The sequence below is a fragment of the Ambystoma mexicanum genome, chromosome 10, assembly GCF_040938575.1.
Source record: "Ambystoma mexicanum isolate Mex_15411 chromosome 10, UKY_AmexF1_1, whole genome shotgun sequence".
NCBI classification, from domain to species: Eukaryota; Metazoa; Chordata; class Amphibia; order Caudata; family Ambystomatidae; genus Ambystoma; species Ambystoma mexicanum.
This window is the reverse complement of record NC_090932.1, coordinates 692,955,802-692,982,697: the sequence shown is the minus strand read 5'-3', so window position 1 is coordinate 692,982,697 and position 26,896 is coordinate 692,955,802. Positions and strand designations below refer to the sequence as shown.

Sequence of the window (26,896 nt, the reverse complement as noted above, 5' to 3'; positions counted from 1 at the left end):
GAGGGAGGTGCCCGAAAATCCGTGTGCTTCATCTCCTAGGAGACCCACATGCACTCCGTAGTGATTGGGCGGCTGACTGTCCGGCAAGGACAGCCACCCTGCTGGGTGACTGACAGCTAGGCTGGAATGAATGGGAGAGAACTGAATAAAAGGTGAGGTTTTTGGCTTGTAGGGCAGAGTCGACCACTGGACGAAGGGACCGAAGAAGAACTTGAAGAGAACGCCTGCTGCAACTCCTGGACCGTTGGTTTGCCCGGTGAAGCCCTGCTGCTGTACTGAAACTCCAAATTTGTATTGACAGAGAAGCCCCAGCAAGGATGACTTCTCCCCTCGAGTTGGTGGGGCCAATTAACTCCAAAGTAAGCCACTTGGACATTTTCTTGGAGCTGGTTGACTTTCCACAGAGTTGCTGCTGGAAACCGAAACGCCAGGCAGAGGAACATCAGATTGTGTGCGTTGCTTTTAAGTTGGCCAAGAGCTCCAGGAAAATCCTCCAGACTCCCAGGAAGCAGGACTGTCCGAGCCAGAGCCCCCTCAACAGAGTGCAGTAAATCCAGAAGCAAGGAAAGCCCATCTCGTCAGCCAGGAACCGCAGTGTTGCAATTTGCTGTAGACGCAAGGAGCTGAAACACCGAACAGCCACTTGTTTGAAGATTGCCGGTTGCGAGCGGTGACCGTCCACTGTCCCATTGCAGTGCAGGAGTCCCCAGAAGTCCTCCCTCTTGTCCCCACGGATGAGGCCCAGGAACAGTGAGATCTGCAGAGCTGCTCAGGAACAGAAGTAATCTGCTGCACTTTTGCTTCAATACATAGGTACTGTAAAAGTCTGCGCGAACGTACCTCTTGCTGTAGAGTTGCTTGCATCTTCTACTAATCATGTCTAACAGCTTGTAGCCTTACATTGATTCTTCTTTTTCTTCAAGGACTTCTAAAACATTGTGCAAAGACTTTTCTTACTTACCTTCAAAGAAGTGCTTCAGCTCATATAGACTTTTGCCCATTGACTTTGGCCTAGCCTGTTCTACTGAATGACTCTTATTAGGGGATCTGAAAGTATTTGCCTGCTTAAGAATATTTGTGGTCTCTTGTATGTTCTAATATCCTTTTTCTTTGGCTTACTCCAAAATGATTCTAAACGCAAACCTGATATATTAATGTCCCCAGCACCCTAGCTACTGAAGTCACCTGAGGGTGTAAATTGTGTCTGTGGGCCATCCCTAAAGGGTACTCACTGATTTAGAGATTTAAGAGTGTATTTTGTGAGGTATATTTGAGTGTTACTGGTATATTGCTCCCTTCTGAAGAATGCTTACCCTAACTGACTGATAAATAATTGTTTATTCAAGAAACCTTGTGTTTAATTGAATACTTGTCACTGTGAATCCCTGTCCAACTCCCCTACAGCTCACATTGACACCTTGAGATAAGCCTGGCTGCTCAACACGCTACCAACCTGTGTAGTACAAGCTTATACCAAAAGGTTGGGTTCCTATTGCCAGGTGGTCAGGGTTGTTGTAGTGCACCCAAAGGGTACTGCAAACAATCATGCCTAACACAACTCCTCCCAACAACCCATTCCAATCTCTGTAGCTCTTGTTGCTCCTCTGAAGCCCCTGGCCGTGTGCATCATCGACCAAGAAGTGGGGGCACCATTCAGTACAATCTACACCATTTTAAAACAAAAACACTTTTTTTAAAATAAATTCCCCCCCACAGATGCCAGAGCATAAATTGCACAAAAAATGTATTTAATCAAATTGGTACATTTACTCATTAATAACATGCTCATTTTCGCACAAGTGACTATTTTTAACATTAGGCCACAAAAAAAGAATGCTCAACTTGGTTACCTTGATTGTCTACTTTGTCTTCATCTCTTGGAGGTGAATACTTTGGCCTTCGCGGCCCACGTTTAGGCAGTCGTTTTCTTTTTAGAACATCGCTAAGCCTACTACAATAAGAAAGTGAAAACTGTCAACAAAAAGGATCCCAACCTTAAACAAAGACATCCACCATACAAGTAACAATACTGCTTTGATTATTAGCATATTGCATTACAATAAGTCTAGGAAGGGGTCCACACATGCATTTTCTTATTAATAAGGTGATAGGTGCTTGAATGTTCCAGAGTAGCTCTGGTGTCACCTAGGTCCTGTAAATCAGGCACCAATAACAATCCTTAACAACTGAACAAGAGCAAGGAACAAGTTAATTACCTGTAACTGTTTTCCAGCATGGGTCTGGCATGTATTCACATGCTCATGAATATTCCCCGTCGTCAGGCTGGGAATCCTCAGTGAAAGAAAAGACAAAAATCAGTTTCATTTCTGAACTGTCTTTCTCGTAACAAACCAATCACTGAGCTCTGGATCATACTGCCCTTAGCCAATGTCTACCCTTTACCTAAACCCCTCCTCTGGTAGCCATCTTCAGATGTGGTAGCACGTTAAGTGGCAGTTTGACCAAGAGAAGAGCCGCAGAGGGGTAGGCGGGAGGTTTGGCATGTGAATCCATGTCAGACCCATGCTGGAGACCAACAGTTACAGGTAAGTAACTTGTTCCTTCTCCAGCATGGGGTCTGGGACATGGATTCACATGCTCATGACTATAAGAATACATAGCAGTATACACATGCACAACCACGGGAGGTGGCAAAGGCTCAACAGAAGCAATCTCTTGCCTCCTCACCAGGCTCACCTTCAAGCGAACAGGTCGCGCAGCACTGCTTGGCCGACTCTGGACTCCTCCCTGGAATCCCTGTGGACACAATAGAACTTTGTGAAGGTGTGCGTCGACCTCCACGTAGCAGCCCTGCAGATGTCCAGCAGGGACACACCAGACAGGAACGCCGTAGTAGCAGCAATCGCTCTGGTTGAATGGGCTCTCGGACGGCAAGGCAACAGCCGGTTTGCCAACCGGTGACAATAGGTGATGTAGCCATAGAGCCACCTGGAAATGGAAGCCTTGGAGAGGGCCTACCCATGATTCACAGGGCCAAATTTCACAGGGTCAAAGTTCACAAAAAGTTGCGACGTCTTCCGAAAACTCTTTGTGCAGTCCACATACAACTTCAGTGCTCTAGACACATCCAGCGAGTGCAAAGTCCTTTCAGCCGGTGACGAAGGCGTCGGGAACAATACAGGTAACACCACCAAGGGCTTGTTTAGATGAAAGTCCGACAGCAACTTGGGCATGAAGGAGTGTGTCCGTAGCACTACCCTCGTCTCGTGGAATGTCAAGGACGGTGGTTTACAAGAGGGCCTGGCTCTCTCCCACTCGTCGTGCAGAGGTGATGGTGTTAGAAAGAATTCTCATTCCATGGCTAATTTCCCTTACCTAGTGAGTCCCTCAGCAGCTTTGCTGGATTTCTGGAGTTTATTTTTTCCACTTGGTAAGAGTGAGCTTTTCCCCCACTCTTACCTGTGTTTTGCCATGTGTATTTCTACTGTTTTTGTGACTCTGGTGTACACCACTTCATGAGCCCCCTTCTTTGTGTATTACACAGCACCTTCAGTGCAGTGACACAGGGTTGTATTTTAGACTTCCCACCAACTCATTTTCTGGGGATGACTACTGTCCCCCAGAAAAGGGTAAAGTTGCCATTAACTTTACATAGTCCCTTTAACCATAGATCCAGTACACCCCATCTTATATGGAGTATTGGAAGGGGTTAATTCTTAGCCCTTTTTATCCGTGCCTCTTGGAGCATTGTTTCGCTCCCTTAACATTAAGACTTGGCTGGTGGCAGTGGTACCTACCCTAATTTTCCTACTGTGATTATATTACATAATGTGGTAAGGTTTTAGGCTATTTTAGTAGCCTCGAACTTTAAAACCAGCTAGCAGAAATACTTTTTATTTTGGCTCCGGTTGGGTTTAATCGCCATTTCTTTTTGTTAACATCCTTCTTGGTTCTTTCTTTGCGCGGCAAACCAGGTTTACCTCCTTTGTTCACCAACCTTTGGCGGGCTTCTGACCAGAAGCCCTCCTTTGGCGTCTGGGTGTCTAGGTGGGCTGAATGTGAGGGAGGGGTGTAGTCACCCCCTGCACAGAGTCTCCTTGGAGACCCAAGTCACACTTTGTGTTGATTGGCTGAGGTGGTTGTCTGAACTGGACAACCCCCCTGCTGAGTGATCGACAGCCAGGCTGTGTGAATGGGGGATTTTGGCATAAAATGCAGGACTCTTGGGCTGGAAGTCAGAGTCGCCATTGGAACTGCAAAGAAGCGGAGAAGACGACGGCTGCTCCAACCCAGAGTCTAGGTGAAGCCCTGCTGCAGTCCTGAGCCATCTACCCTTCAACAACAAGAGAAGATCCAGTCCGGAGTCTTCTTCCCTTGAGCCTGGTGGGATCAACCAGCTCGTCTTTTCTTCAGTCAGAATCCTCTCCTGGGTCAAAATCACTGCTGTGCTGTAGTGGTCCGGATAGCCACCAGAAGAGGCCTCGCCTGATTTAAAGGAGCGCACTCTTTATTCATCGTCTTTTTCGCTGCTGCTGGCCTCATCCCTGGGTAGTGCAGATCGCTCCAGACGTCGTCCTTGTCCCCACGACATAAGCCGCAGGAACCATGAGTCTGCAGGAAGAACGACCAGGAACAACTGCCGTGGCACCAGCTTTTCTCCAACGGAATAAGGTACTGTGCACATATGGTCGTTCTCTCTGTCTGACCATCCGGAACCGGGGTGAACCCTTTTCCTCCACGAAGATTTGTCCTTTCTTCCTTCCCTCTTATAACTTTTCCTTCCATCGGACAATAACAAAGTACTCTTGGCATCTCGAACTGTTCAACGTGTGATCCTCGGCAACTGAGCATCTGCTCCATTGACACTGGCACAGGCCTATTGACTTTATCTGTATCTTTGAACAAGTCCTCTGATTCCTTTGCCTTGACAAAAGTATTGCCTGTGATTTTATCCACTTTTCCCTTGTTGGTAATTCTAAAGTACAAAGTGTGTTTCAACTTCGTGAGCATTTCTATCCGTGGGTACGCGTTAGTATCGCAACACCGGTCTGTTAAATCCTAATGTACTTACCTTGAATTTGCTGGAACAAGTGGAATTGGTTGTGTGTAGTGTATTTTACATGTGGTTTCGAATTTATAGAAGTGAAGGGTTTTGTGACAGATGGTTTAAATTAAATGTACTTAAATTTTATGCCTGAAACCTTGAGTCGGTGTTTGCTTGAGTCACAGTAATTGTGGTCCTTTGTGAAATCCCTACTACTGCTCATTTACTCTTGAAATAGGCCTGGCTGCTCCGATACTGCTACTACTTTAACATAGTAGTACAGGCTTGTACCAAAGGTGAACTTGTATTACCACCTGTAGTCTTAATTGTGTGTAGTGGTCCCTAAGGGCACTGCACAGCGTACTGCCTAACTGATGGCCACAAGAAACGCTGTTTTCCACGACAAGAATTTCAGCTGCATTGAATGCATGAGCTCGAACGGTGGACCCATGAGCCTAGTCAGCACCACATTGAGCTCCCACGCCGGGGCCGAAGCCTTCACCGGCGGGAACGAACGGAAAAGTCCTTTGATGAATTCCTTGACCAGGCGGTGTGACCACAACGACGACCGTCCCGGAGTTCTGGTGTAGCGGGAGATAGCCGCCAGATGAATCTTGATGGAAGCATGAGCCAGCCTTGCTTTGGCTAGCGACATCAAATACAGCAGAACCTGCGGAGCCGTAATCCGTAGAGGTTCAATCTTCTGTGCACAGCGCCAGATGGCGAAACTCTTCCACTTAGGTCCGTAGCATTTCAGTGTAGACAAAGCCCTGGCCTTGGCAAGCACCTCCCTGCAGTCCGCCGGGATATCGTATGCTCCAAACTTTAGCGCTGAAGGAGCCAGGCCTGCAAGTTCAGCGACCCTGGGTCGTGATGCAGGATTGCGCCTCCGTCTCTGGCGAGAAGCTCTGCGGCCACCGGAAGTTTGACTGGAGGGGACGCTGACAATTCCAGGAGGTCCGGGTGCCATATCTGTCTCGGCCATGCCTGTGCGACGAGGATCATCCTGCCCCGGGACCGTCTGAGTTGATTGATGACTCGCAGATGCAACGAGGGGGAGGGAGGGAACGCATAGAGGAACAGGCTGTCCCAGGGGAAGGAGAATGCGTCCCCCGGCTGGGGAAACCTGCTGGCAAACCTCTAGCACTTGGTGCTAGTCACCGTCGCAAACAGATCGATGTGGGGATTGCCCCATCGTTGGAACAGGAGATACACTTGGTCCTGCCGAAGCTCCCACGCGTGGCAAGAGCACAGCTCTGTGCTGAGGGAGTCTGCGATGGTCTTCACTTCTGCCAGATGAAACGGGACGAGTAACATCCCCCCCCTAGCCCCCTGGGCAACGGCCCAGTGCTGTAGTTCCTGCGCCTCTCTGGAGAGCGCTGGGGATCTGGTGCCCCCTGCTTCCGGATGTAGAACATAGTGGTGGTGTTGTCTGTGAAGACCCGTATCACCTTGCCCATGAGAGACAGAAGGAAAGACTTCAGGGTCAAAAACACGGCCCGCAGCTCGAGAACATTGATATGCAACGACTTCTCCGGCAGCCACAGGCCTCTTGCGTGGAAACTTCTGGTGTGCGCGCCCCATCCTTCCAGGGAGGCGTCCGTCGTGACCGTCTCCGGATGAGGTGCGGTCTGGAAGGCTGTGCCCGCCGACAGATGCACGCGGACTCCCCACCACTGTATCGCTCGAAGGAAACACTCGTTGAGAGAGATCTTGTCCGTGAAGCTTCCAGATACCTGAATCCAACAGGCGGCGAGGAACTCTTGCAGTGGCTGTGGCCGTATACTGCACAGCCGAATGAGGTATAAGCATTACGACATTATGCCGAACAGGGACTTGATGGACCTCACCCTTGCGATCTTCATGGTCAACAGCCGTTGTACCTTGCCCAGAATGGCTTCTATCCTCCCCTACGACGGAGCTGCCACGCACGACTCTGTGTTGAGCCGAGACCCCATAAACAGCGCGTTTTGCGATGGCACTTAGAAAGACTTTGCATATTTCACCGAGAACCCCAGCTCTGTCAGCAGCTGGACGGTCTTCGTCATGTGCTTGACGGCGATCTCCCTCGATTTCGCTCGGATGAGCCAATCGTCCAGGTAGGGGTAAACGTGGATCCCTCGTAGACGCAGCCGTGCCTCCACTGGAGCCAGTCACTTGGTGAAAACCCTGGGCGCCGACTTCAAACCGAAGGGTAGGGCCTTGAACTAGTAAGGTCCTTGAACCACGAAGCGCAGAAACTCACGGTGTCCCTTGGAGATGTGAAAATAGGCATCCTCTAAATCCAGCGACAGAAAATCCCCTTCTTCCAGCTGCCCTAGCATGTGCTGGAGGGTGACCCTCCGAAACTTCTGTGATTTGATGTACTTGTTCAGACGGCGGAGGTCTAGGATGGGCCTCCAACTGGCAGTCTTCTTCTTGACAAGGAAGTAACGATAATATATGCCAGAGCCCGAAGCCTCTGAGACAAGCTCTATCGTGCCATTTTTCAGCATGGCCCGCACCTCCAGCAGAAGCTGAGGGACGTGGTTTTCTGTCCTGGCCACTGGTGGTATACGAGGACACTTTAGTTGGAACTCCAGGTTGTGTCCATGGGCGAGAGCGTCCAGCACCCAACGGTCAGTGGAGATTTTCTTCCACACGCTGACTAAGCGTCAGCCGGCCTCCCACCGGGGTGCGCAGCTGGGGGCCCGATACTCCCAGCGGGTCTTGCTTCGCTGTGGAGGCGCCTCCTTGGGGACCTTGGCGGCGACCTCCTCCCAACTTGTTGCGGCCCCTGTAGGCCTCCTCGGCCGAAGAGCGGGACGGTTGATGATAGGACGAAGAGCTTCCACCAAAGCCTTTAGAGGTGCCTTGGGATTTACTACTGGAACTCTGAAGAATAGCTGTCGCTGTTGAAGCGTGCCCAAGGCACGAGACGCCTCTGTGTCCGCCTATATGGCCTGAAGGGACTCGTCCAGTCTTCCCAAACAAGTTGTCCCCGTCAAGGGTATGTCTAATATCCTCGACTGAACATCCTGGTGAGAATTCGAGACCCTTAACGATACACGCGGAAGAAGACAAACGCTGTTGCCCATTTGGCAAAACCATTTGTCAGCGATGTCTGTGCCCACGGTAATGGCATGATCAGAAGCCACTTCTCCCTCCTGCAGGATTGCCAAAGCTTCCGCCCTCTTGTCCTCGGGGAGGAAATCCAGGAAGGGCGCGATCTTGACCCAGAGCTCCCTGCCGTAACGCGCCACAATGGCGAGGGCGTTGGCGAGGGCGTTGGCAGCCTTAATGGTCGTCGCTGCCGACGTGATGACTGGTCATCCCATGGTGTCCAACCTCTTCCCCTCATTGTCTGGGGGGAGGAGATATTCGCTGAGGAAGAGCCGGAAAACTTCCTACCCACTGCAGAGACCACCAAATCTGGTGAAGGTTGGGATCTCAAACACTTGGGTGCAGAGTCCGGCACCCAGTACTTTTTCTCGTATTGGTCCCTCTTCGCCGAGGACGGATTCTTCATCAGGCTGAGTCCCTCATCCCAAATGTCTTCCAAGAGCGGCATTGAAAGCACAGTCTTCCTCTTAGCCTTGCAGCGTCTCCTCAGGGACTAGTTGAACAGTTCCGAGGCCCTGGTGATCATGGCTTGGAACGAGCCCATCTCATTGGGCAGTGAGGCCCTGTGTGGCGGAGACGGGAGGTCTCCTAACCCGCCACCGCGGTCGTCCGTGCCTGTCGCCAACTCTGGGTCCGTCTCATCCCTCGGAGGAGGGGAGGGAGGCGAAGGGTGACAAGGCGGTGGAGGGTGAACTCTCTTCTTGACTGGGGGTTCGCCTTATGGCCCAGGTGTAGCGGGGTCTCCCGCTGGCGAACGGGGCATCCTCGTCCGGATCTCCGAGCACAAGGTGTTTAAAGCTTTGAGAATGTCCAATGAAATGTCTGCCGGCAGTTGCTGAGGTGGTTGCTGAAGTGGCAGAGATGGGAGCGACTGTTGCAGAGGTGTAGGCTCCTCCAAATCCTCTATGCCCTGTTCCTTTTAGTCAGCCTCGTCGCCACTCTCGACGGCTCCCTCGTCGGAGTCTCTCCCGAAGGACCTGGCCTTGACAAAACTATTTTCCAAAATGGTCTGCAGGGTGGAAAGTTCCTCCTCCTCTGAGGAGGAGATTTCCATGCCCTGCAGGACTACCGTGCTCCATCCCCCCCTGCTCCTCCTTTCCTACGACCAGGGGAGACTGCTTCAGAGAGATGACGGGCATCGCCTTCTCTGATGTCTTTTCTATGGGCTGAAAAGACAATTCCCTCCAAGCAGGCAGAAAAAAAAGCCTTAGGGATCCTACCCAGCGAACACGCATCCGCGGCCTTCTTAGAGGGATGCCACCACTCCGTCAATGGAAGGCTTCACCGAGTGAATTTGGGCCTTCACGACCTTGGCCTCCTTCTTGGGGGGAGGGTCAGGGCCCCCACTCCCTAGGCCTTCTACGACTGGTCCGTCCAGGGCTTCTCCAGAAGCTTGCCCGGGTGGTCCAACTTACTCTCCTTCGCCGAACCAGAGCGTTGGCTCGTGGTTGAAGGTGCTTGGGACACTGAGCCCGCCCTGGCAGCCGGGGAGCGCGTCGCAACGGCACTACCGGTGGACTTGCAGTGCTTATCCTTATGTTTGGCCCCCGTCGCCGGAGCACCCTCAAAGGTCCTAGAAGGCCACTCCGTTTTATTCTTGTGGCTCGTGGAAGGATGCTGCCGGTAGTCACCCGTAGCATGGGCCTTGACCTGGAGCCACTCGGCGAGACGCCTGCGTTGGTACTCATCTCCTTGCAAAACACAGTCCTCCACGTGCGTTTGGTCCGAATGCAGGCAATAAAGACACAGGGAATGCCCATCGTCCAAGTATATGTTCTGTAGGCCTCATCCTGGGCAAACCCTGAACAGAGGCGCTGAGTCTTCTTTCTCCTCTGCCAAGTCCACGCTGAGTAGGCCTCGAAGAATCTTCTGGAATTTTAACTCTATGAAATTCCGCCCTTGAGGAGCACTGGAAAATCCAAAAACTGGTCCCCGTTAATCGGATGATGGATCTATGGAGCTTGAGGCTCGATTGACCGGAAAACTAGAATAAACTCTGGAAGAAAGCCCAAAACGCTGTGAAAAGCCAGAGAGCTAATCACGAGGACTCCCATCACTCGAACATGCGGAAAAAATATGAAGATGGCTGCCAGAGGAGGGGCTTAGGTAGAGGGCAGTCATTGGCTGGGGGCAGTATGACCCAGAGACAAGTGATTGGTTGTTAGGAGAAAGACAGTTCAGAAGTGATGAACTGACACTTTCTTTACAGAGGATTCCCAGCCTGATAACGGTTAATATTCATTAGCTTGTGAATCCATGCCAGACCCCATTCTGGAGAAGCAGAAGACTGAGCCCAAAAATTTCTTCCTGGCAGCCGCCGAGACCGTCTGGTGACGGTTGAAACCGCAAGCACTTGGGTGCAGAGTACGGCACCCTGTACTACTTTTCCAGCGGTCTCTCTTCGCTGGGGCTGGAGGCAGAGGGGAGGGATTATTGATCAGAGCCAGCCCTATGTACCAAACGTCGTCCAGCAGAGGGACCGAGAGGATGGTCTCCCTCTTCGCCTCCAGGCACTGATATAAGAAGTCTTCCTTCTTTTCCTCTGGCGTGAGCTGGAAAAGCTCTGATGCTTGGGTGATCATCGTATGAAACTATCTTGTCTCGTCCGGAGGAGAGAGGCTCTGGGCGGAGGCGACGGGAGGTCACCCAGCACGCCATCGTCTTCGTCATCCATGCCTGGTGTCAACGGGGCAACCAGCACGGTCGCTGAGGGAGGGGCAGGTGGCGGGATTGCCGGTATCCTCTGTAACTCTGACACCAGAGAGTTGAGAGCCGAGATGATGTCCAGTGCAAAGTCTCTAGGCGGCCTCTGGGACGTAGGGGTAGGGCCTGGGCCCCCGTCGTCCTGGGGCCCCTCGTTGCCGCCTTGACGGAATCGTGTCATGGGGCCCGTCCCAAACGTCTGTCGTCATCGCGCTCATGGACGTTCTGGATGGAAATTCTCATCCGCCGAAGAAATGTCTGTTCCCTGAAAGCATTGAACCCCCCCACCCCCCCACAACCCTCCCTTCTTCAGGTCCAGAGGGGTCAGTCTCAGGCTGAGGGTCCGGCATCCGCTTTTCCAGAGTCCTTTCAGTGGACATGTTCGAAGCCTCCCTCCTGGGAGGAAGGGTCACCCTTGCATTCGCCGGGACACCCTGTGGGTCCGCCTCTACGGCCTTCGAAAGCAACACCGCCATCACCACCTCGAGGGGTGGGGGGCTGAAGATTTCGCCTGGCGCACATGGGCCTTCACAGAGAGGCCGTGCCCCTGGTCTTGCTTGGCCCTACCCTTCAGGGCTGAATCGGACCCTGTCTCCTTTAGCCTTCTCCGTCGCAGGTAGGTCGAACACCGCACCTTGCTTGGCCATCTCCTGCCTGGTCTGCTCCAGGTTCTCCATTAGCTTTCCCGGGTTATCTGACTTTCTCTTGGAGGAGGAACGAGAGCGTTGACTGGAGATTGACGCAGAAGGGGTTGATGGCCACGCCCCGGCCGTTGCGGGATCCGCAGCAGCGGCTAGCCCGACTGAAGCAGACTTGAGGTGCATGGCCTTGTGTTGGGTCCCCACGGGTGAGGGGCCCTCAAAGGACTTAAAAACCTACTCAGCTTTCCCGGATCCGGGTGCGGCAGTCATCAGCTGGGGGCAGTATAACCCAGAGCTCAGTGATTGGTTGTTAGGAGAAAGACCGTTCAGAAATTAAACTGATTTTTTCTTTTACTGAGAATTCCCAGCCTGACAAAAGGGAATATTCATGAGCATGTGAATCCATGCCAGACCCCATGCTGGAGAAATTCAGAGACTTTGTCCATACACTCCTGAAACCTTTATCTAGTTCAGGAGCTAGTAGTTGGGGTTTCTGGAAGTTGAAAAGCCAACTCTTCCTATAGGGCCTTTCGTTCCCTTTAAGGACTGTGATGATGGAGAGAAGACAAGGTATAGCCTGGAAGCAAAGAGGGTGCCTGTAAAATCCCTTAGTGTGTTTCCCTCAATTTCAGACGCATTTCCAGGTGTCCTTCAACGCATTTGGAAACAAGCACAGAAAGTTTAGGGGAGGCACCCTGGGAAGCAGAATATTTGGTATCATGCGCCAGACGGAGGTGCAGCAGACCAAGGGGTTCATCAGGCCCTGCCAAAATCTTATACAGACTTGCGGCTGCCAGAGAGCTTTTTGACAGCATCGAAGGAGACCAAGGGTTTGTGTGTGGAGCCTTGTGAACGTTTGCCCCCATCAGTGGGTGGTATCCCCATAGCAGTGCACTCGATATGCCCAGTGGGGGTGGGACGGACATGTGGGAGTCGGCAGACTACACAACAATGTCTTTGGCCTTCGAACTGGAGCCGTGGCTGCTTACTTGTCAGAGGCAGCAGCGCCGGCGGGAGGATGGGACTCGGCCTGCATGGCATAGGCCACCCACTGCCTTCTGCGCTTTTCTTTGAGCATCGTAGGGTTAAAGAGTCTACAGGCCTTGCAACGCTGCTCCTCAGTCACGAGGTAAGCAGCTATTACACTCCTAATGAGTGTCCTTCCACAGAAACTTCCTATTACAGGAAGGGCAACATTTAAATGGAGTCCTCTTAATCGCAAACCGGAAAAAGAATAGCCAGACAAGGTAAAGTAAAAGAGGGAAAAGGAAGAATTGGAATTCTCTAAAGTGAAATGTCAAGAATATGGGTCGCCACAGTAAAGGATGAAGCCTGCAAATTAAGGCCGTCGAGAATTCAATCAAAGATTTGCAGGTGGCAAACAGGAAACAGTCGTAGATGAAATTGTCGAAATGATGCATCCGACCAGTATGGCATTAAAAAACTATCTGGCTGGGCCTCGACACGAGAGGGATCATGGGCACTACGCCTCACAATAGGGATAGTGTTGCAGACATGCCAAGGTCGACGTCCCTTTTCGATCTTCGAAATATAGATGCAATGCTCTGCGAAGTAACACTAGATGTTGGACTATATGCACAGCATGTGATTCTAAGCAGATTAACAAATGTTATGGGGCCGGGGTCGCCAGCCCCCACCATGTGAGGATGCCCTGGCATGCTGGTGGTACCGATTGGCCCATGATGCAGAAGCCCCGACCTTCAAGTAACCACACAGATGCCAGTCGCTGTGGGCTACTGTCCAGCAGAAGTCTGCTCTGTACGTTCATTGTCTCAATCACATTCTCATGCATGTGACCACACGTGTGACACCGCACGAGCTTTGAGACCCGGTGGTGACATAACTTCCCACGCATAGGGTAAAAACGAATAATTCACGCAACAATATAAAACAAGCTGAACTACAGTGATCGCTAAAAACTCACTACACTCGTGGGTCCATTTGGCACATTACTATCCACACTCTTTACAGGGGGTCCCCTACCAGAGTTAGGGCGGTTCGGTTTATTATCTTGCGAGTGATGGTAACTACTTGACCCACTTGCAGTTCTGGCAAATACAGATGACATGCTATTATATTGGGCGTACTTTAAGCAGGAGAGTCATATGCAGGATTACAGCCTACAGTGCACATTACTACTGAGCCCACTAAACGTAGCATGTTTGGCGTCTCACTGCATCGTAAACATGCCTCATTGTCAAGGTCTGAACTTACAAGCATATATACATTGGAGGGTAACCCACACCTTTGGGGGTTGGGGGTGTCCCATCAGCTGTCGTCTCTCTAGCAAGTCCCTGCCCAGTTTGGGCTGAGTGTACATGCTGCCACAACAGAGCCAGTCAAGGGTCTTCTGAGGCCCGCCTGCTCGCAATTCTGCAAGAGGGTCCTTCCGGCAGGCCTGCGTGGTTGTTCTTCTTTGTGGCAGACAGTCTGGCATCTTTTTACCCCCCCCCCCCCATTGATGATGGGACAAGGGGGAGGACACTCCTTTGTCATCCACTAGGAACTCTTTGCAGATACTGTGGTGGCAGAGTCCACCCCACCATGAGGCTCCTTGGGGCAGGAGATGGAGGCCGCGTGTCGGGCCACTCATCTTTTCAGGCTCACATTCTGCCTGACCGCACAAGCACTCTTTGGAGAGAGCCACGGCCAGACTGACGTTGCTGCGTCCTTGTTCTCTCCCCCCAGCGGGAGTGACCTCACTTCGATGCCATGGCCAGGCTCCCTTCGGCAGCAGTTGACAGCTGGGTGCTTGGGACACTGTCTCTCCACGCTCGCCTCCTGCCTGAACGCATAAGCGCGCTCTGAGGGGAGAGTCATTGTCAGGGCAACATTGGTGCATCGTTACCCACCCAGGCAGGAGTTGGCTATGGCCAGGTTGCACCAACTGCAGGCTCCAGCAGGCGGGAGGTCACTGTTGGGGACTCAGGGGTAAAAGCCACTTCAGCGGAGGTTCTTGCCACGCCGCTCTTCTGCCATCATAGGTGCTGGGGACATTCACCGTTGCGTGACCTGCTCCTGGCTTTTGCCCACAAGGATAGGCAGAGTCCTGGTTGTGGGCTCCTGAGTAAAAGCCAATGCAGCAGCAGTTCTCGCCATTCCGCCCTTCTCCTGTTGAGGTGAAGGGACCGTAGTAAGCTGAATGACCTGCTAATGGGCGTAAGGATAGGAAGGGTGACAGTTGTGGCATCCTGTGAAAGCCACTGCACCACTCTTCCTCCCAAAGGCCTCTCCCCCCAACAGGAGTGCCTTTTCAAATGTACAGAAGGGCAGGCCGCCCCATGTCTTCTCCCCCAAGCAGGAGTGTATCTGGGTACTGCATAGCGAGCCGCTTGCACCCTCCCCAGGCTGGAGGTCCTGCTGTCATTGTTTTGTCCCCAGCAGAGGCCGCACTACTTCTCCTATCACCCGTCCCAGTGGAAGGTCTACCAGTCTATTTTTTTCCAATGCAGCAGAGGCTGCACCGCTACGCTCCATCTCTTTCAGGTGGTAGCTTTATCTCCAATCACTTTCTCAGTTTGTGCGCAGGGCCACAGACAGTGCCCCCCCCAGGTGGGAGATTATGAGTGTTGCTGCAGCAATGGCCACGCCACTAGGTCTCTCCCCTAGGCAGTAGACTTATGTATTTATTGTGGCACTGTGCTGCATCCTCCAGCGGGTTGCTTCTTTGCTCTTTCGCATGGACTTTCCTTTCTTCGATGTGACTAACGCTCAGCTCCTCCCACCCCTCCACCCCCCCACCCCCAAGGAAGGGGACTATTCTTCTTGAAATGCGGCAGCCGCGCCTATTCTCTTCCCCAAGGTGCAAGGATGTACGTCCTGTTGCTCTTCTCCCCCAGGCAGAAGCATTTTTTCATATTTTTTCTGTCCTGCTGCAGCATGGAACTCCGCCAGGCAGGAGCTGAGCAGCACAAACTGGTGAGGCCGGCAGCAGTGCACCGGTCCGTGGACCCCATCTCGTCACCAGCTGTTGGGAGCGGGGCCCGCCAGCCCCCACCATTTGAGGATGCGCTGTAGTGCAGGGAGGCCTGATGGGGCCATGTTGCAGCAGTAGCGCAGGGCTTCAAGTAACCACATAGACACCAGTCACTGTGTGCAACTGTTGAGCGGAAGCCCGCTCAGTAGTTTTATTAGCTCGGTCACATAATCATGCATGTGACCGCACACACGTGACACCAAATGAGCCCCGAGGCCAGGCGTTGACATTACAACAAGCATCAGAAATTGCATTTCCAGTCCTGGGAGAGCAGGGAGAAGGTCAAACTACACTATGGCTAAAGAACAAGCGAAAAATACTTTGCACAGCCATCTTTGGGTGCTAGACACTTTTAGTAGTTATTTTCAGTAAACACGAAAGGGCACAATGTAAAACATGAAAACAATTAAAAGTACCATGTGCAGTCCCCTGTAGTGTTTGAATCCTGACAGATTGGGCCGCAGCATTCCGATACAGACTTGAATTGAAAAGTTTAGCAGTGTTTCCGAACAGCATGCGTACCATGAGTGAAAAAAAAGGAATTGAGGTAAGGGGATGTAGTGCATTGCATGAGTGTGACAACCGACATCGCGTCAAGAGTCTAGGAGTGGCGCAGAGTCGAGACATCAAGCCACACTAAGACCCTGGTGGAAATTTTCCGAGCAGCTGGCGAGGAGAGGAGGGTCTAAGCACATTGTAAAAGCCACCTTTTTATGAGGACTTTGCTAAAATGGTTGGGACAGAATATCCTGCTTTGTTGAAAAGTTAAGTTAACACAATGAACATGTATCTGAAATTGATCGCTAATGAACCAGAACACCTGTACGAACTAGCAAACACTGTAAAAATTAGATGGATGCAGTACGACTGGCCAAAAACGATTGAGCGGAATGCATCCTATAAATCTCATTCAGATATTACAAGCTTCTGCCATGAACAATCCCCTAGGATGCAATATTTGTTTATCTTTCCGTGCAGTAAAGCTAGAAAATTATACCGAAGATTCAAGCTAGACCTCTTTCATACTAATGAAAGTACCAAGCATTGGAAGAAAACTAACAATGTGAGTCGAACTGAAGGTTGCAGATTCTGTGCAACAGAGTCTAATCAAGAAACACTAAAACATCTGGTGATATATTGTGATATTTTTTAAGGTCTTTGCATAATGCACTTTGCCTCGTACTTTAATCAAGAACTTAAAGAGAAATGTTAGGGGGACAGTGTATGTGGGGCTCTAGGCAGGCCCTTATTTTGGCCTTAACCCGTTTCCTGAATACTCTGCAGGTTCATCTAGATGAACTGGAATAGTAATAAGGATTTGAATACTTTGTGAAAATTACAAAAAGGAAGGAAATGAAACAAGTAAAGTGAATATATCTTGCTTTAATGTGATAACGTAAAACAAAATGCTGGTGCGATTTCTTTTTGTCTAATACTCTTATGAAGCGCTATAAGGATATTTTTTAATGTAAATATGTAAATAGATAAGCTGCTTGTTACGTGTTAATGATCTTTTAAAAAGAAGAACAAGTTACTTTCTTACCTGGTAACATTCTTTCGACGGGATGTTCCTCCGATGTATTCCTTATCTTTGATATACGTTTCCAGCTTGCTGGCCTCAGAAATTTTTTCTCTGTAGAGGGCGCTGTGCGTCGACGTCCGCCGAGTCGATGTCCCTCGACGGCCACCATGCCCATAAATAGACACGCGCTGCGTCCGTTGCTCAGTTCCGTTTTGTAGTATAAGAAAGACATGCCTGAATTGGTTAGTAACCTTGAAGGAGCGAAAGCTGCAACCACAAGGGAAGTTATCACTGCGGGGATGGATGGGAGGGTCGATGAGGAATACGTCGGAGGAACATCCCGTCGAAAGAACGTTACCAGGTAAGAAAGTAACTTGTTCTTCAAAGGGATTGTGTCCTCCGACGTATTCCTTATCTTTGATAGACTCCCATAGCAGTGGTATGTAAATGGAGGAGGGAGTGATACTGTTATATATCCCTTTAGGGATGGACCGAGTGTAATACGGCTTTGCCAAATCTGGTCTCTTGAGCAGTGGCGGAATCCAGGTTGTAAAATTTTGTGAATGTATGTGCGGACGATCATGTGGCAGCCGCACATATGTCACGGACCGGTACCCCTCTCTGGAGAGCCGAAGAAGCTGCAATACCCCTGGTTGAACGAGCCCTAAGGTTTTGGGGTGGCTCTTTCCCTGCTAGTCTATAACATTCCAGGATGGCCAAGATAATCCACCTGGAGATGGTTTGTTTTGTTATGGGTAGTCCCAACTTGTGACCTGAGTATCCTACAAACAGCTGGTCTGCTTGCTCGATTCTAGCCATTCTGCTGATGTAAAAGATGAGAGCTCGCCTACGGTCCAGCCTGTGTAGCCTTTCCTCCTCTTTCCCCGGATGGGGAGGAGGGTAGAATGAAGGCAAGGTAATTTTCTGAGTAATATGGAATTCAGAAACTACCTTTGGGAGAAAATTAGGCTTCACCTGGAGGACAACCTTGTCCTTGTGGAAGATTGTATGTGGGGGTTTACAGGAGAGAGCTTGAAGCTCACTCACTCTTCTAGCCGATGTTAGTGCTACAAGAAGGACAGTTTTAAGTGTGAGAAATCTTAATGCGCAAGAGTGAAGTGGCTTGAATGGAGTGCCCATTAAGAAGTTTAAGACTAAATTTAAGTCCCATAATGGAACCTGGAATTGTTTTGGAGGGTAAACATTAGTCAGACCCTTGAGAAATTGTACCACTAGAGGAATTTTGAAATACAATGGTTCCTCCATAGTGCGCTTGAAGATAGAAAGCGCTGCGTGATAGCCTTTTACAGTGCCAACTTGAAGGCCCGAGTTTGCCAAGTAGAGTAGAAACGATAGCACCGTTGGTGTACCGCATGAAAAAGGGTCGATATTCTCTTCCCTACACCAGCTACAAAACTTGTTTCAACGGCAGTGGTATAAAGACTTTGTAGCTGGTCTTTTGGCCGAAAGCAACACCTCCATGACTTTATCAGGGAGATCCCAATCCTTGTACCTCAACCTTTCAGAAGCCAAGCGTGAAGGTTGAGGGTTCTGATGTCTGGATGGAGAACCTGACCTCCATTCTGCGAGAGAAGATTCTCTTTGAGTGGAAGACGGATTGGAGGACAGATGGACATATCTAGGAGGTCTGGGTACCATGTTCTCCTGGCCCAGTCCGGGGCAATTAGGATCATGGTTTTCCGGAATCTTCTCAACCTCCTGATCATTTGAGGAATAAAGGGACTGGTGGGAACGGTAAAGGAGTGGAAACTCCCAGTCCACTACGAACGCATCTCCCAGAGCTCCTCTCGGGGGACATTCCCTTGAACAGAACAGATAGCACTTCTTGTTGGTGCTTGTGGCGAACAGATCCACCTGAGGGGTTCCCCAAAGGACGAAGATCTCTTGAAGGACTTCCTGAGCTAGCTCCCATTCGTGGGAGACTGTGCTCTGCCTGCTCAGAGCGCCCGCTGTCAAATTCTTCTCTCCGGCTAGATGGACTGCCGCTGGAGATTCCTTCCCGAATTGCCCAAAACCAGAGCTGCATTGCCTCTCTGCACAGTGGTAGTGAACCTACGCCTCCTCTTTTGTTGAGGTAGTGCATGGCCACCGTGTTGTCCGTCATTATCAGGACATTTCTCCCCTGTACTGATGGCAGGAAAGCTTTCAGCGCTAGTCTGATCGCTCTGAGCTCTAATAGGTTGATATGTAGTCTGGACTCCGCTGATGGTCACGTCGTTGGCATGGGCTCCCCACCCTGTGAGCGAGGCGTCTGTGACTACTGTTATCTCCACCCATGGTTGCCAAAACAGTTCTCCTTTCAAGATGTTCTCTGAATAGGCCCACCACTGAAGGTTGTGGGCTACCTTGTCCGGAATCCGGAGGTAGTCTGACATTCTCACTGATAATTGTGACCACTGACTTCTCAGTGCCCACTGAAGAGATCTCATTCTCAGGCGAGCCTCTGGCACAAGGAAGATGCAGGATGCCATGAGGCCTAGCAACCTCAAAAAGTCGAAGGCTGGGAGACGGGCATTTTGAAACTTGGTGACCATCTGTAGAATATCTTGAGCCCTCACCTCTGGTGGCGAGGCTTTTCCCACGGAAGTGTCCAGGACGGCTCCAATGAACTGGAGTCTCTGAGATGGTATCATCTGTGACTTCTTTAAATTGAGGGAGAAGCCCAGTCTGTGAAGGAAGAGGCAGACATAATCTAGCTGGGTCCGGGCCTGTTCCGAAGATACGGCCCTGATCAGCCAATCGTCCAGGTAGGGATAGACGTGGATCCCTTCCCTCCTTAGACTCGCCGCCACTACCGACATCAGCTTGGTGAAGACCCTCGGGCGGAGGTCAGCCCAAATGGCAGAACTCGAAATTGATGAGTCGCCAATTGCGAACCTCAGGTATTTCCTGTGCTTGAGATGGATTGGCACATGGAAATAAACATCCTGAAGGTCCAGAGATACCAGCCAGTCCTGGAGCTGGAGGGCCTGAAGGATCTGAGAGAGAGTTACCATCTTGAACTTGTCCTTCCTGAGGAACTTGTTCAATTCTCCAAGTCCAGGATGGGTCTCAGTCCTCCGTCCGTCCTTTGGTATGAGAAAGTTGGGGGGGGGGCCTGGAGGGGGAGGGGGATTGGAGTACCAGCCCTTGTTCCTGTCCGCTACAGGTAACGGTTCTATGGCACCTTTCTCTAGCAGTTCCATAATTTCCTGCAAGAGGAGCGGATCTGGAACTTTTCGGGAGCTGTTCCCCGGTGGATGACTCTGGGGGATGTGTAGAAAGGGTAGGCAGTAACCTTGGGCAACTGTCTCCAATGCCCAAGCATCTGACGTGATAGCCTGCCATTCCGCCAGATGGGGAGTTAACCTGCCCCCTACAGGTGTCTTGTGTGCAAAGGCCTCAGAGTGGTTTGGGGGCAGCTGATGCAGATGCCGAGGGTAAAGAGGCACCTGCTGCGGTCTTATTACATTTGACCCGTCCACCTCGGGTGGATCTTCTTTGGCCCCTTTGAGCCGACTGTCCTCTGCCTTTTCCGAATGCGGAATAATAGCAAAAGGACTTTCCTCTCCCAGAGGTTCCTGAGGGGCAAAAAGGAGCTTGGCGGATAGCAGCTCCTAAGGATTTTGCTGCGGCTTTAGAAGTCTAACTTTTCCAGACTGCCATCAGCCTTTTTTCCGAATAACGAAGAGTCGTCAAAGGGCATATTCAAAAGTCTGGCAGGTACATCTGGAGCAAAGCCAGACTTTCGTAACCACGCATGCCTGCGGATTGTTGTACTAGCCGCCATGGCCCTGCTGATACTGTCAGCGAAATCGATGCCAGTTTGAAGAGACTCGCACATGGCATCTTTGCCATCTTGAATGATGTTAAGGAAGGCTTCCTTCTCCTCTCCATCGGGTATGCAGTCAGCCGCTGATGAAGCACACTCCCATAATGTGTGACTGAACCTGGCGAGCGTACAGGTGGCGTTGATGGACTTCAACGCCATACTACAGGCAGAGAAGACTTTCTTTGTCATAGAGTCGTACCTCTTGTCATCTCTGTCCTGTGGGACAGTAGGGTAAGCAGTTCTACTGCTGGATGAAGTTGCCGCTTGAACCACCAGGCTCTCTGGGGTTGGGTGTTTTGACAGGTATTCAGGGTCAGCAGCCGCTACCCTATACTTTGTCGACAGTCTTTTACTGACTGCTGGGATGACTTCGGGAGTCTCCCAATTAGAAGCAATTTTTCTTTGTAGGGCTGCATGGAAGGGGACCACCGGGTCCTCCTGTGGGCCTTTGTCCAATATATCCGTTAGATCATCCTGTTGGAAAACAGGTGAAGGCGCAGACCAACCCATAAACTCAATTATTCTTGCCATCAGGGTTCTATATGGTGTTTCTGCATGTTCCCCTGGGTCTGGCTTTACAAATTCCACTTCTGGGGAAGTGTAAAGTCCACTGGCCTCATGAAGCGAGTCCTGTAGTTCCTTCAGCCTCCTTTCTTCAGAGGTGAAATCCTCTGCAGCAGGCAGTGAGGATTTCTGTAAACCAAATGTTTCTTGGTCAGAGTCTTCTCTTTCTTCATAAATTGAAGAAAGAGCAGGGTATTTTCTCTGAAATGGAGTAAAGCCCATCTCTAGGGCTGAAGGAGCCAAACTCGTCGTTATCGGACGAGAAAATGTCGACGCCGATGTAACCTGCCTCGAAGGCGCCGAAAATGGCGTCGAAAAAACTGGAAGGGGCCTCGAAGATTGAGAGGATCGGGATCCTACACAAGGGCATCGACGACGGTCTCGCCGTCGTGCCGGAGGCCCTTGAAAACACTGTTGGCTGTGGAGCCTTGGTCCTCTCTTTTCATCGGCTTCGACGATGGCGTTGAGTCGATAGACCGATGCGTCGAGAAACCCTTCGACAACGGCGTTGATGGCAACCACCCGTGTGTCGAGGGAATCTTCGACGACGGCGAAGGAACCCTCGACAACGGTGTCAAAGACTGTGCCTTCTTACCCGATGGCTCATGGCGCTCTCGGGTGGAATGTTTCGTCGGGTGCTGCGACTCGCAGCGTTTTGATTTTTTGGGTTTTTCACCCGGGGTATCACCCTCAGCTGTCTTCGAGGGGGTTGAGGCCGCATTCTCGAAGACGCTTAACATTTTCTTTCTGAATTCCTCCCACTCGGTTTGAGAACTGTGTTTGGTGGGACAGGAAACTCTTTCTGGGGACACCGAAGACGACAAGGAATGGGACCTTCGACGTCTCCTTTTCGAGTGTCTAGATCTCGACGAATGGTGGGAGCTGCTTCGAGATCTAGAATGGGAGTGTTTTTGACGGCGAGGAGACGAATGCCTCGACCGACGAAACCTTTGAGGAGGTTTTGGCTGACTTACCTCTCTCGAGCTTCCCCTTTCGCTCCTTCAGGGCTTTCGCCGTCATGGACATACAGTCCTCACATTCCGAACAATGGTGCTCGGACCCCAAGCACCATAAACAGACCCTGTGTGGATCCGTTATTTGACATTATCGGATACACCGGATCGCGGTGTAGTCGGTTCTGATGAAGAAGCCATCAAGAACGATAAGGAATATTCGTCCAATTAGATAGAGATTAACTGACTGAACTGAGCAACGACGTTCCGAGGCCCCACGAAGCGCAGAAAAACGGAACTGAGCAACGGACACAGCGCGTGTCTATTTATGGGCATGGTGACGTCGGCGCCGATACGGTGGCCGTCGAGGGACATCAACTCGGCATCAGAGGCCAGCAAGCTGGAAACGTATATATCAAAGATAAGGAATACGTCAGAGGACACAATCCCTTCGAAAGTATTTTATACTGTATTTTATATGAATTTTAAAACATGATGCAATATTTGTAAAGGTCTATTTGCCAAATACAAATGAATAAAATATTTTTTAAAAAGCCACCACAGAAAAAGTTATAAGGATGCAAAGTATCCTCACCTCGCTCCACTCTAAGATGATCTGTGAAATTGTAACAATACAACACATTCACAGAGAGAGTCTCTCAGTACCGATAGTCTTGGGGATTGATCAGTGTCCCCCAAAGGAATTAGCAAGTGAAGTAAAGAAGGTGGCTTTATTTAGCTCCAGAAAGTCAAGACAGATCAAAACAAAAAAATATAAAGGGTGCTCCATAGAAGTCTATGGGAGAAAAGTAGTACATAAAAAACCTAGGGCATAAATGGGGTGCCCAAGAGGCACTCCTGGGACTAGGTGACTTATAGGTGACAATCCCATATACCATATGGTAAACCAGGATGTAGAGGCGGGGGTACTGTTGAAGCCCCTCTGACCACCAAAATAAAGTAGAAACCCAAAAAATAAAGGTAGGGTAGGGGTCCCATAAAATGCAACTGCAGAACCCCAAAAAATAGAATTTTGCCCAAACACCTAGCAAAATCGAATTCAGACATGCCACCTCCTCCTCCTTTCCCTTGTTCACCTCAGACAATGTTTCTAGTCAAGTCTGATTTATGAAAGTCTCGTCAATACAGTTTCTCCCCTGTTCATCAAGGACCACATTGACACTCTTGCTCCAGCCTTGGCCACTTTCTGCAATCCCTTCTTTGCCACTGGAACCTCCCTCCCCCACTTAATCACTCCCTTGTGCACCCCCTCCTTAAGAAGCCCTCTGCCGATCCTTCCTCTCTGGCTAACTATCACCGATCTCCATCACTCCTTTCCTGGGCAAACTTGGAAAAATTGGCCATCTCCCAGCTTAATCTGCACACTGAATCTATTAGTTGTCTCCACAACCACCAGTCTGGCTTCAGAGCAGCCAGAGGCACATAAACTGCTCTACTGAACCACTGTGAAGACCTGCTCTCTAACCTGGTTTCTACCTTTCCCTCGGTCCTCATTCTACTTGATCTTTCTTATGCTTTTGATATGGGAAGTTGGTAGCAGAGCTTCATTTTTGGCTGTGGTCTCCCTCTGGAACAGCTCCCTCCCTCTCTCAAACTTGAGCAGACCCACCACCAAAAGTACTCAAGACCTTCCTCTTTGCATCCGCTTCCTATCTTCCTCTCCCCTGCTGATGTCCTGACTGCTCCACACACTGGTCACCTGGCTACCCTCTGAACTTGGGCCCAGGCTCCTGCATGTCCAGTTGCATCTAGCACTGCCCCCGGCTCCCCCAGCACTTGTGGTCTTTATCTGCAACCCCACAGGACCTTCTCTTTGCACTATTGAGCCACCCGCTGGCTGCACTTCGAGTTACCTGCACTGAGCCACCCACTGCCTTCACTTGTGTTACCTGCACTTCTCCCTCCCCTCCAACCCCCTCAGCACTTCTCCCCTTCCACTTCCCTGCACTTGCACGATCTGAATGACACTGGGCCTATTAAGATCTTTGTTTTTGTCCTCCTTTTGTTTCCCCCTCCTTGTCTTGTCGCGCCAAGAAACTGGAGTACAGGTGCGTTACAAATGCCATATATCACACAGGCAGCCTTTGGTGGCCGAAATTGGATCAGTTTCCCCTCTGGTGAGACCAGACTCTCCAGCTGGGTGACTGCCATCTACATAACTCCTGGGACCTATAAGTAAGGAACAAGTTACTTACCTGTAACTGTTCTCCAGCATGGGTCTGGCATGGATTCCCATGCTCATGAATATTCCGTCAGGCCGGGAAAACTCAGTAAAAGAAAAAACAGTTTCACTTTCGTTAATAAACTGTCTTTTTCCGATTAAACAATCACTGAGCTTTGGGTCATACTGCCCATAGCCAATGACTGCCCTCTCCCTAAGCCCCTCCTCAGGTAGCCATCTTCAGATTTGGTAGCATGTAAAGTGGCAGTAAAAGCCACAGAGGGGTAGGCGGGAGGGTTTGCATGTGAATCCATGCCAGACCCATGCTGGAGAACAACAGTTACAGGTAGGTAACTTGTTCCTTCTCCAGCATGAGGTCTGGCATGGAGTCACATGCTCATGAATACAAGAATACATAGCAGTACATAATTACACAACCAGGAAAGGTGGCAAGGCTCAATAGAAGCATCTCTTACATCCTCACCAGGCTCACCTTCAAGCGAACAGGTTGTGCAGCACTGCTTGGCCGACTATGAACTCCTCCCTGGAATCCCCGTCAACGCAGTAGAATTTTGTGAAGGTGTCAGTCAACTTCCACGTAGCAGCTCTGCAAATGTCCAGCAGGGGCACACCAGCCAGGAAGGCTGTCATCCCAGAGATCGCTCTGGTGGAATGGGCTCTCAGACGGCCAGTCAGCGGTCGGTTGGCCAACCGGTGACAATGGGTGATGCAGCCGGAGAGCCACCTGGAAATGAAAGCCTTTGTCAAGGCCTTCCCATGGTTCACAGGACCAAAGGTCGCAAAAAGTTTAGAAGTCTTCGGAAACTCCACGCGCAGGCCACATAAAACTTCAGCGCTCGAGCCACATCCAGCGAGTGCAAAGTCCTTTCAGCCGGCGACGAAGGAGTCGGAAAAAACACAGGCAGACGTTTGGGAGGGGAGGGGGAGTAGCAGGGAGTCTGTGACCCTCTGAGGGTTAATCTTCTGCAACCGGCACCAAGTCATGAAACGCTTCCATTTGTGCCGGTAGCATGTAAGAGTCGACGCCGTGGCCCTGACAAGGATCTCCCTGCAATCTGCCAGCAGGTCGTACCCACATTATTCTAATGCTGCAGGAGCCAGGCCTTCAGGTTCAGCGACCCCGGGTCATAGTGCAGAATTGCGCCTCCTTCCCTGGCTAGCAGATCCGTGACCACTGGTAGCTTGACTGGAGGTGCCTTTGACATGCTGAGAAGGTCCAGGTACCAGTTCAGCCTCGTCTGCGCTGGTTCGACGAGGATCATCCTGCACCGACACTGGCTGAGTTGACTGATGACTCGTAGTAGTAGAGGGAACATGTAAAGGAACAGGCCTTTCCAGGGGAAGGAGAATGCGTACCCCATGCTCCCCAGCTAGGGGAACCTGCTGGCAAACCTCTGGCACTTGGTGTTCGTCGCCGTCACAAATAGATCGATCTATGGTCTGCCCCACCTGCGGAAGAGGATGTCCACTTGATCCTGCCGCAGCTCCCACTCGTGGCAAGAGCGCAGCTCCCTGCTGAGAGAGTCAGCAATAGTATGTGTTACTCTCGCAAGGTGAAAAGGAACGAGAAACATCCCCTGGGCAGCGGCCCAGTGCCAGAGTGCCCAGTGGTGATATTGTCAGTGAAAACCCTCATCACCTTGCCCTTGAGGGACGGAAGGACTTGAGGGCGCAAAACACTGCCTGCAGCTCCAGGACGTTGATGTTGAGCTCCTTCTCCTCCAGTAGCCATAGGCCTCTGGCATGGAGAAGTCCGGCGTGGGCTCCCCAGCCCTCCAGGGAAGCATCAGTCGTGAACATCTCCTGGTACGGGGGGCTCTGGAAGTCCGTGTCCCCGGGGATATTGGAGCATACCCCCCCTCACCACCTCACCTTATAGCTCGACAGAACTCATCGAGAACAATCCTGTCTTTGAAGCTTCGGGACACCTTGATCTAACGGGCGTCCAGGAAATCCTGAATTGGTCGCATCCACAGCCTGCAGAGCCCGATTAGGTAGATAAACAATATCATGCCGAGCAGCGACTTGATGGCCCTCACTGTGGTGATCTCCAGTGCTAACAGCCGTTGCACCTCGCCCAAAATGGCCGCAATCCTGTCTTTGAGGGAGCCACCAGGCAGGACACTAGAGTGCCCCCAGGAATAGTGTGTTCTACGATGGATCCAAGAAGGACTTTGCATAGTTCACTGAGAACCCCAGATCCGTCAGCAACCTCTCCGTATGATAGAAGGCGATGTCCCTTGACTTGGCCCGGATGAGCCAGTCGTCGAGGTGTGGGTACACAGGATTTCCCCGTAGGCGCAGATGGGCCGCCACCGGAGCCAGGCACTTCGTAAAGACTCTGGGCACCGACTTCAGTCTGTAGCGGAGAGCC

The 26,896-nt window shown here is 51.0% G+C and overlaps 1 protein-coding gene across 6 annotated transcripts in view; it reads right to left on the bottom strand.

Moving 5' to 3' along the window:
• Positions 1-26,896, bottom strand: part of TRIP12 (thyroid hormone receptor interactor 12) — a 2,051,777-nt gene that overhangs the window by 914,570 nt on the left and 1,110,311 nt on the right. For all 6 annotated transcript variants that reach the window (XM_069618297.1, XM_069618300.1, XM_069618299.1 and 3 more), the window contains one exon: positions 1,851-1,951. In XM_069618297.1, the coding sequence (XP_069474398.1) occupies positions 1,851-1,951 (101 nt within the window). The remainder of the gene's footprint in view (positions 1-1,850; positions 1,952-26,896) is intronic.